Source organism: Trypanosoma conorhini (assembly GCF_003719485.1).
Source record: "Trypanosoma conorhini strain 025E chromosome Unknown Tco_14.4_contig_00112, whole genome shotgun sequence".
NCBI classification, from domain to species: domain Eukaryota; phylum Euglenozoa; class Kinetoplastea; order Trypanosomatida; family Trypanosomatidae; genus Trypanosoma; species Trypanosoma conorhini.
The window spans coordinates 20,544-29,848 of NW_021704199.1; the positions used below are offsets into that span (position 1 = coordinate 20,544).

The window sequence follows — 9,305 nt, forward strand, 5'->3', positions numbered from 1 at the left end:
GACGCTATCAGCGGGCAGACCGGTCCCCCAAAAGCGGCCAACCGTGCCGGGCGGAACTCAACCAAAAAGCCCCGCCGGACCGCCACGCCGCGTCAAAACGCCAGTGCCCTCGCGCCGGCCAGCCGCCCCACACCCGACTACAATGGGCGAGTGGCGGAGTGCATCCCTGAAAGGCGCCGCCTGAGAACTGAGATGCCTGTCAAAACTTGCATTTTGCTTAATTTCTATAGCAGTGCATTGTAAAATATATATATATATATATTAAAAAGCATATAATTCATTGGGGTAGTTATTGGCAAAACTTCGCAAGCCTCGACCAGTCCTCAAGGAAGCTCCCAAACAAAGAAGAAATGACCAGACAAACCTGCGTCACTTTACTCCTCTCTGGTGCTCTTTAGCCACTCGTTACGCGCCACCACATGGTTATCGATGCCGCGCGATAAAATTTGCTTCGTAACGACTAGCCGTTTCAATAAGAAATAGCGCGAGACACAGGCAGGCACGACATGAAGCAGTAAACCAATTTCGTACAAAAAAAAGTGACGGCACCAGTCGTGTTGTGTTGGTGGCGGGGTGAGTCATAGGCTAAGGAACATGGGTAGAGTTCTCAGAGACTCTACCCAAACTAAAAACAGATGTATCCCGTCGGACTTAGTCAATATTCTCTTTATTGCTCTGTTTTTTTTTTCGCGTGGGTGGAGCGTTGCTTACCGTTTTTTTTTCCTATTCCTTTTCGTGTTCATGTGTTTGCTGATGAGCCCAGTTGGGTTCATTTGTTGCGCTTGGACTGTTTTTTTTCTTTTAGTATCGTCTCTGTCTCGCCCGTCCACTCGCTTTAACGGCAGGGCAGCCAGCTCTCCCCTTCCCCCTCACTGTTTCTTTTTAATCAGCAAAACAGCAGGCGCCTTCCAGAGTTAAAATCATCCTTTTTCTTTTCCCCCTTGTCCGTGCCCACGGCAAATACATAGCTGCGTATGTATACAAAAGCGGAGCTGAGTGTATCATCTCCCCTGCGCCGCTTTCTCCTGGTTTGTTGTTTTTCACGCGCTCCTTGCAGCCACTGCCCTTACTTTGTTGTTGTTGTTTTCGTTGTATATTTGCACCGCCCCTATTTGGAGTCCCTCCCCTTTAAGAAGAGGGAGGACAGCGATGCCTCGCGGTGAAGGTTGTCGATGGCCCGCCCGAGCAGTGGTGCTATGGTGAGCACCGTCAGTTTACTGCATTTTTGCGAGTTGGCCTGCTGCGAGATGGAGTCCGACACGACGAGTTCGCTCAGTGCTTCGCAGTTGGAGATGCGCTCGCACGCCGGGTCCGTTAGGATGCCGTGGCTGGCGCAGGCAACCAGGCGCACCGCCCCCATCTCCTTCAGCAGGTTGCACGCCTTGCAGAGGGTGCCCGCCGTGTCCACCATGTCGTCTACGATGATGCAAGTGTAGCCGTCGACGTTGCCGACGGTCTGCATGGAGTCGACTTTGCCAGCCTCCACGCGTCGCTTAAGGATTGTTACGATGTGGCTGGCACCGATGCGGTCTGCCAAGACATTGGCACGTTCCACGCCGCCCGCGTCGGGCGACACCACCACCGTCTTCTCCTTTACAAACCACGGCTGTCTCATTATATATGTCGCGAATTCAGGAAACATGAGAAGATTATCCACGGGCATATTCCGGAAAAAGCCTTGGATCTGGCCGCAGTGCAGGTCCAGCGTCACCACTCGATCCACACCCATGCATTGTATAAGTTGCGCCACCGCCGATGCCGAAATAGGCACGCGAGGCTCTGTCTTTCTGTCTTGACGGCTGTATGCAAAATACGGCACGATAGCGGTGATACGCTTGGCAGATGAAAGCTTCAGTGTGTGCACCAGCAACAAGAGCTCCATCATGGACGTATTGAGGTCCGTCTCCTCATTTGCGGCCGTGGGTTGGATGACGAAGCAGTCATCGCCGCGCACGTCATCTATGACCTTAATGTTCAGTTCGCCATTCGCGAAACGTTTGATGTCCGTGCGGCAGAGAGAGAGATTCAGAAACTTTGCCACACTTTCCGACAGGGCGGAGTTTGATGTGCCAGAAATGAGGCGTATGCGATACGACGTCTCCACGTTGGGCTGGCTGTGCTCGCAGTAAAAAAACGCCTCTCCCGCCGCCACGCGTTGTCCCTGGGGCGAGGGATAACTGTCGCTTCTCAGTTGCATTCTTCACCTTGCGCGTGAGAACGGATGCAAGCAAGGCCCTGCTTCCTCTGCAGAGGAGGGGGCGGAGAAGGAGGAGGAGGAGGAGGGGGAGTGTAAACGCGGGAACGGGAATGGGAGAAAAAGAGAGACAAGGGGAGAACATTGCGCGTACCAGCAGGGAGTGCAATTCAACACGCACACAGGCTGTACAGGCAGCAAGAGAGCTGGAATGGAGTAGGAATAGGAATAATAAAAGAAAGAAAACTACGGCAACAAATTGCCCAAGCTGAGAAGGCAAGAATGGCAACAGGATTGAAGACCGACTTCGCTCCTCCTTTTCTAATATTTTTTTGCTGTTGGAAGGGGTTGAAGCACACACATGCGTGTAGTCCCAGTGCCCGCCATGCACAGAATAAACGCAAACAGGCGGGTGCCGCTAGCCACAGCGACGCCCCCGCGTGGGGCGTGGGGACACACAGGCCTGCAGCCGTGCACAGAGGGAGGAAGGGAAATTAAGGAGAAGAGAACAGGAGTGAGCACACACACACACAGCAACGAATAAAAACAACAACAACAACAGAGAGACGGGGCGGAAAAAGACGTGGACACCCTCACACGCCCTCAACAACTAGTACAGGAAACGCATTCGTAGCTTGACTGCTGCATCCCGATTGTTATGCTGCTCGTCAGTCATAAAATGCCGTGCCGCCTGCCCCATCTTCGGCACGTCCAAGGGGCTCCATTTGTTCTGCGCACGTCGCGCACCCCGCTTTCGCTTTTCTTCTTCGCGAGCGGCATAGGCCTCACGAAGGAGTCTGCAGCAGCCGCAGCCGCATGCACAGCGACCGCAGCACTGCCGGGGCTGAGTTATACCTGACATGGCCAAACACTTCACACAGACCAAAAGGCAGAGGAAAATAAAAATAAAAACAAGTGAATCACATAAGACAGAAGAAGCGGCACCAAATGGAGCACTGCTACGAACCCAGAAGCGCAGATGGAGCAACACACAACAACTCTGCGTAAGAACCATTTGAAATACATCCTCATACAACGAAGGAAGAAGAACGCCGAATAAAGAATACAAAAAAAAAGAGAGGAAGTGAGTAGGAGGTGGATAGAATAGCCCGTACGGATTAAAATATATATTACAACTGCCGTCGCGGCAAGACGCGTGTGAGGAGGACACTTCGTGCAGCCATTGGAAGAAGAAACACGCTGCGTTCAAAGCTCTCGCTCCCCTCCAAGTCATGACGATGAACTTCCTCCTCTTGCGTCAAGGCACGAATTTGTGACAACACTCCCGGCGACACAACTAACTGGGGCTCTCGTAACATGGAAGAAGCGGCTCTACGCGTCACGGCAAAATCTAAACTGTTGTCGGCATCTCCTACTGCGGCCGAAGTGCCGGGTGCAGGCGGCCGCTGTTGCGGCCGAGGGGCGGAATCTATCAGCAAACTCAGTTTTATGGGCGAAAGATTTGGCGTTGCCGCAGTACTCGTAGGAAACCCCCAACTGTTGCTGCTCCGCAATCTGTTCGACTGGGATGAGCCTGGCGTCGCCCGCTGCGTCGTTGCATTCTCCACCTGTGCCTCACAACGCTGCGTCGACGTGCATGAATCACTGCCGGTGGACGACAGCAACAACGCCAGTGCATCCATCACCGACTTCAGACACAACACACGTTGACTGTGCTCCTCCTTCACTAACACGCAACGATGACATTCTTCTTCACGTTCTAGCGTTCCCTGGCCCATGGCCTCAGTGACCTCCTTACTCTCGCCTCTTCGCAAGGAGCCGGTAGCAAAAGGCGCTGACGACAACACTGGCACATGCACTAAGGGGGCCACGGGCATTGTACGGCGTTGTGCGAAGAGAGCCTCCCTTCGCCGCATAAGTGCTACGACCGTTTGATCAGAAAGTATGGCCGTGTTCGCGTCAAGGAAGTGCTCTATTTCTCGCCAATCACTGCAGTTGAGAAGCATGTGTGCTTCCTCCGCAGCACGGCGCATGCGGCTACGCAGCGCCTCGGCCTGCTGAATGTCGGTACGCATGTAACGACGCAGTTCAGAGGGTGCAAGTTGGACCTTGCGGAGTGCGTCGTTCAGTGCCTCCTCGTCGAGGTTGCGGCAGGCTCGCCGAAGTGGTTTTAACAGCGATCCACACTCCTCGAGGTGCTGAACGAGCGCCTTCCTGCACTTCAGCAAGGCACCACTGAGGTAGTTGCTTTCACGCCGCTGCTGCGGCGATGCAAAGAGAGTGCTTTGTGCACTGACGATGGCCCTCTCTAGTTCCAGTACGTCTCCGGAGTCCAGCGCATCTTCCAGGAGCCCGTGCATGGCGACCACGACCTACTCCCCCTCTTTTTTCCTGTCTTCTTGGTTATTCTTCCTCCCGCTTCCGCCCCGCCTATTCGGCGATTTGACCTGATGCTTTGCTCGCCTGAGTGCCACGGCGTGTGTGGCCTCGCGCCAGTGCCGCATGGCCCAATCCGGAAAAAAATAAAAATAAAATAGGGAAAAAAGACGGCAAGAGATACAAGCATCCATTGCAATGGAAGCAAAAAACAAGCAAAAAAAAAGGAAAAAGGAAAAAGCTGAATGAGAAAACTTCATGTGTGCTCCCGCATGTATGCAAGCAAATAATGCATGCAGGAATTAAAGGGAGTGCCTCCGTGCGTCTGTCCACCCACGGGCAAAGGCGTGAAGGAGTACGCGTTTGGCCAACCTACGATTGCCTGCATGGACAAAACACTCAAGGTGTCACACCCTCGTCTCGTCACATTTTCCCGTTTGCTTCTTGCTGGTGTTGTCGTTGGCACCTCGATGCACTCCCTTCTTTATGGAGGGAGTAATATGTGTTCCCCTTCTTACAACCTCCGCCTCTTGTTCTTTAGTGTTGGTGAGCCCGAGTTCGTGGCCGACTCATTCGCCTGGAACGTGTCCCACATCTGCTGCAGCCACGCTGGCACGGCGGATTCCTCCTTCCAGGGGCGCACAAAGTCGCCCTCCTCCCGCCTTTCCAGCACGTGAAGCTGGAAGAGCGGGGAACGAAACATCGTGACAGGGTTCATGGCGCACTGCAGCAGCAGTGGGAAGGGCGTCTCCCACCGCGACGCCACGAACTGGCCCACCACGAGTGGTAACAGCAGCTTCATAAAAAACAAAGCGCGCCACTTGGAAAAGTCGTAGTCCGCCACGGTCATCTGCTGGACCTCATTTGAATACGAGTCCGTCACCTGCAACGCACGGGTGTCATTGCGGACCAAAATGCGGCCGAAGAGATAAATCGCCACGGCGAAAAGTATCACGTGCACCAGAATGAAGAGATAGGTGATAGCCTGCCGCACCTCCGGGTCAGTGGAGTCAATGCTCCAATTGACAAGCAAAAGGGCAATTGGGAACAGTAGATTCATGGCTGCCAGATGGGATATGCCGCTCTACTCCCTCCTGATCTAATGGCGCTTGACTTGGCAGTAGAAGTAAAGCCCGTTGTGGCCCTCAAATCTAAGCTTGGGGCCGTCAAGAGACACCCCAAAGCAGGGGGGAAAAAAAGTGATGGGAAGGAAGGGAAACAAGCGAGTGCCAATAAAACCAGCGTAAAAACAGCTTTGGAGAAAATGAATTCATAAAAGGGTAGGAAGCAATATATATATATATATATTTAGTGTTACAGGCGCAGTATTAGCCGATATTACTCGACAGAAGCTGAAGCAGGTGCCCCTCTTCCCCATACTCCCAGGAGCCTCTTGCTGTTGTTGTTTTGTCTTGGTTTTTCATATTTCTTTCTTCATCGGTCCCCCCCCCCCTTCGGTCTTGCTTCTTTGTGTCCCTTCTTCTTTTTCATTTGACTTTTCTCTGCTCTTCAAAATGTTCTTTCCCTCATCCCTCCTTTTTTTTTGAATCCATGTTTTTTGTTGTTGTTGTTTTTTTGTTTTTCCTTGTGCGTGTCTTGCCTTCACTCTCTCCTCCTTCTTACTTCATAAGCGAGCGCCAGTTCATCGGCCGGAACAGGTGCAGCCCGGAGTAGTCGGTCGTAATCACCATGCCAGGGATCTGCGCATGCCAGTGCACCTCCTTCGGGTGCTCCAGCCCCTGGTGCTGAAACATCAGTTGGTCGGGAATGCCTGTCAGGTCCTGTCGCCCAAAGAGCTCGCCGATCACCTCCTTCTCCTCGCTGGGATCGCGCTCAAGGCTGAGGTCCCACAGCGTGCACTGCCCATCGTCTCCCGTCACGGCCAGCACGCTCTCATTGTGCAAAGAAAATTCTACCGATGTGATGCTCCCCCTGTGCCACGGCAACCTCTGAATTGGAGTGGCTTCAGAGACCTTGCGGAGATCCCACACCGCCACTGCCCCGCTGTCGGCGCCGGTCACAAGCAGGTGTGAAGCCTGTCGTGCCTTGTTCCAGTCGGCAACGTTGATGTCTGTGGGGTCTGCCTGCCAGTGAATCTTACTTTTCCGCATGTCACGGGTGTCCCACACCTCCACCACGCCACCGACGCGGGTGGCGATAAGCACATCGGCCTGCGTGGGGCTCCACTGAATCTCCTCGACTGAAGGCGATTGCGTCTCACTTGTGCTGCTGGCAGCCGCCCGCCAGCGGCCATCATCAGAGGGCTGCCAGACGAATAAGTTTCCGTCACAGTCTCCAGAAGCGAAGACGCCCTGAACCGTGGGGCTCCAGTCCAATCCATACCCCTCAGTTCTGTGCGCCGTTGATGGCGTACAAAAGACCAGTGCGGAGGGCTTTTTCTGCACCGTAGGTTTCCCCTGACTCTTTACCCAGTTCTTGTAATCACACAACATTGTCACCTCATTTTCCAGATCAAATACTTGAACGTGCCCAGCGTCTGACCACACAGCCACTAAGTTTGTATTATGATGGGCACAACGGAGGCGGTTTGCTGTGCCGTAGTGAGAAATGGTCCGATGCTGCACTATGGGCTCACCGTTGTTGACCTCCTCACCCTCCTCCTCATCCTTGTCGTCCTCGCTATCGCCATCGTCCCCAATGTAGCTGCCGTCACTGTCGCTGTCACTCTCGCCATCGTGCTTTGTCCGGCAAATGTTGGTGATGCGTAGCACGTAAAGTTGATTCTTGGAGAGCTCGTCTGCCTGTGAGCCGCACACCAGCGTGAGCGCTAGCGGATATGTGGTGTGACCCACGGCGTCCCTGTCCCGCATCACATCAAAGGAGAGAGACGGGTACTCCGTGCGCAACTGAAAGAAGGAGTCGTATGCCTTGTTGGAGTACGCGAGCTGCTGCGCCCCTCCCCCGCCTGATCGCTGCGCCACACGGTGGGCGCGGCCTCCTCCTCTTCCCCGTCACCGCCCTTCTGCAGCTGCTGCGTCTGCAGCGCGTCGGCGTCGGCGTCAAACGTGACGCGTCGCAGGCCCTTCGTCACGGCATCCGCCTCACGCTGGAATTCAGCGTAGTCCTCGTCGTCATCCTCGTCCTCGTCGACGATCTCCTCCTCAATCACCTCGCCCAGCCCCTCATCCACGCTGATGCAGTCCTCTCCGTCCTCCGCCTCCTCTTGTTGTTCGTCGTCGGTGGCGTCCTCCCATTCCTCGTCCTCGTCCTTGGGGGCGCGGCGGGGCGCGACGGCCTCCTGCTTTGGTCGCTTCTTTTCCGCCTCAGTCTCCGCCTCCGCCGCCTCCACACCGTCGCGCAGCCGCCTGCGGGTGACAGGAACTTCGTCAGCCCCGGCAGAGGCCGCACGTTTGACGCTTCTCTGCATCCCTCCAAGCACTTATGTAGGCAAGGTGAAAGTAAAGGATAGCGAAGTAAAAAAAAAAAACACACACACACGCACATATATATATAAAGACACAAGCAACAGGGCGAAGAGGATGGAAAAGAAAGGGTGAAAAAATATAATGGACAGTGCCGCACCCAAGCACTTACAGTCACAGAGATAAAGATGGAATGCAGAAATTTTGAACTAACGCAGAGGGGTCAAGGCGTTGCTGCGGCCTCTCGAACCCCGAGACGACTGTCGCTGTTGCCGTTGCTGCCGATGTGCCTCAGGCGTTTTTTCTTTCTTTTCGTTTTCCGCTTTTTCGTCACTTCCTTCCCGTAGGATACCTCAGGAAAACAAACTCATGGACGCCGGCGCCGCAACCAACACGAGCACCAGAAGCAAAGCAAAACAACAAACACCACGACGTCATCGCCATGAGCCACGTCAACTCGGTTCACGGCTTCTCGCTGGCTTCGCGTGTTTACACGGCATTGCCGCGCAGGCGCTCCAGTCGCTCCATTATCTCCTGGGTTTCGGCATCCTCCTCCGCTTCCCTCCCTGTCGCCATCGCCGGGCGCAGCTGGCTGTGCAGAGGCACCCCGCTCATCTTTGAGCTGATATCAAAGTTGTTTTCAGCCGCAATCTGGCTCATGAGGGAGTCCACCTCGCCCACAGGCACGGTCCCGGCCTGCGTGCTTTCAAAGGCGGCGTCCATCGTGCCAAGGTTGACGTCAAGCGTGCCTGTCTGCTGCTCAAACGCGTCCATCACTTTGGCTATCTTCATCGGGTCCATCGACTCCATCACCTTCGCCATCCCGCGCACGGTGCCCTTCATCGACGCGGTCACGGCCCGCATACTCTCCGCCGTTTGTATTCGTGACACCGCGGCGTCGATGCGGGAGGCAAGGCGAAGATAATTCAACGACTCGTTTCTCTTTCGAATGGCGTTTTGTGCGTAGATGCGGGCAGCTTCGGGGTTCCCCTTTTCAAGCGCCTTTTTTACAAGGAGTTTCTCCTTCTCGCTCGCCTTCTCAGCCGCGCTGGCGCTTTTGTTCATCTGTTTCATGGTGAACTTCATGTTGAATATGATGTCAAAAAGCTTATCGCTATTCATCTCTTCCCGCACGAGGGACTGACTACCCTTTTTTTTCCGGCGGAACAAGGGCCGTTGCCACTACTACTGCGTCACTGCAGCGACGCCTCACTGGAGCAAAGAAGGAGAAGCAAAGACAGCCGTGGTCAGCTGTGCCGACAGGGGAAGGCAGGAAGCGCATGCGGGAGGGAAGGAGGGACGACCCGACGGCGTTGGTGCTCCTCGTGCCCCCCCCCGTTCCGCAGACGCCCCCCGCCGCCTTAAGGAGGTCAAAGACTTTTTCACGCAGA

At 54.6% G+C, this 9,305-nt stretch overlaps 6 protein-coding genes across 6 annotated transcripts, besides 8 other annotated features; all 6 read right to left on the reverse strand.

Moving 5' to 3' along the window:
• Window positions 1-244: 244 nt before the first annotated feature.
• Window positions 245-262: a microsatellite.
• Window positions 263-1,071: 809 nt separating this feature from the next.
• Window positions 1,072-1,093: a microsatellite.
• Window positions 1,094-1,108: 15 nt separating this feature from the next.
• Tco025E_02730 (putative phosphoribosylpyrophosphate synthetase) lies at window positions 1,109-2,197 on the reverse strand (the record flags this gene model as incomplete). The annotated part of the gene is made up of 1 exon (XM_029369653.1): window positions 1,109-2,197. One exon carries the CDS (start codon window positions 2,195-2,197, stop codon window positions 1,109-1,111), a length of 1,089 nt encoding a protein of 362 aa, XP_029230236.1.
• A 52-nt stretch (window positions 2,198-2,249) lies between these two features.
• Window positions 2,250-2,288: a microsatellite.
• A 428-nt stretch (window positions 2,289-2,716) lies between these two features.
• Window positions 2,717-2,755: a microsatellite.
• Window positions 2,756-2,993: 238 nt separating this feature from the next.
• Window positions 2,994-3,028: a microsatellite.
• Window positions 3,029-3,324: 296 nt separating this feature from the next.
• Window positions 3,325-4,515, reverse strand: Tco025E_02731 (Trichohyalin; the record flags this gene model as incomplete). Its single annotated transcript, XM_029369654.1, has 1 exon — window positions 3,325-4,515. The coding sequence occupies one exon, from the start codon at window positions 4,513-4,515 to the stop codon at window positions 3,325-3,327; it is 1,191 nt and encodes a 396-aa protein (XP_029230237.1).
• Window positions 4,516-4,733: 218 nt separating this feature from the next.
• Window positions 4,734-4,773: a sequence feature (A-rich).
• A 272-nt stretch (window positions 4,774-5,045) lies between these two features.
• Window positions 5,046-5,591, reverse strand: Tco025E_02732 (uncharacterized protein; the record flags this gene model as incomplete). Its single annotated transcript, XM_029369655.1, has 1 exon — window positions 5,046-5,591. The coding sequence occupies one exon, from the start codon at window positions 5,589-5,591 to the stop codon at window positions 5,046-5,048; it is 546 nt and encodes a 181-aa protein (XP_029230238.1).
• A 230-nt stretch (window positions 5,592-5,821) lies between these two features.
• Window positions 5,822-5,842: a microsatellite.
• A 225-nt stretch (window positions 5,843-6,067) lies between these two features.
• Window positions 6,068-6,114: a microsatellite.
• A 36-nt stretch (window positions 6,115-6,150) lies between these two features.
• On the reverse strand, window positions 6,151-7,362 carry Tco025E_02733 (putative peroxisomal targeting signal type 2 receptor; the record flags this gene model as incomplete). Its single annotated transcript, XM_029369656.1, has 1 exon — window positions 6,151-7,362. One exon carries the CDS (start codon window positions 7,360-7,362, stop codon window positions 6,151-6,153), a length of 1,212 nt encoding a protein of 403 aa, XP_029230239.1.
• Tco025E_02734 (putative trans-sialidase) lies at window positions 7,362-7,919 on the reverse strand (the record flags this gene model as incomplete). Its single annotated transcript, XM_029369657.1, has 1 exon — window positions 7,362-7,919. One exon carries the CDS (start codon window positions 7,917-7,919, stop codon window positions 7,362-7,364), a length of 558 nt encoding a protein of 185 aa, XP_029230240.1.
• A 484-nt stretch (window positions 7,920-8,403) lies between these two features.
• Tco025E_02735 (charged multivesicular body protein 1) lies at window positions 8,404-9,036 on the reverse strand (the record flags this gene model as incomplete). The annotated part of the gene is made up of 1 exon (XM_029369658.1): window positions 8,404-9,036. The coding sequence occupies one exon, from the start codon at window positions 9,034-9,036 to the stop codon at window positions 8,404-8,406; it is 633 nt and encodes a 210-aa protein (XP_029230241.1).
• Window positions 9,037-9,305: the final 269 nt, after the last annotated feature.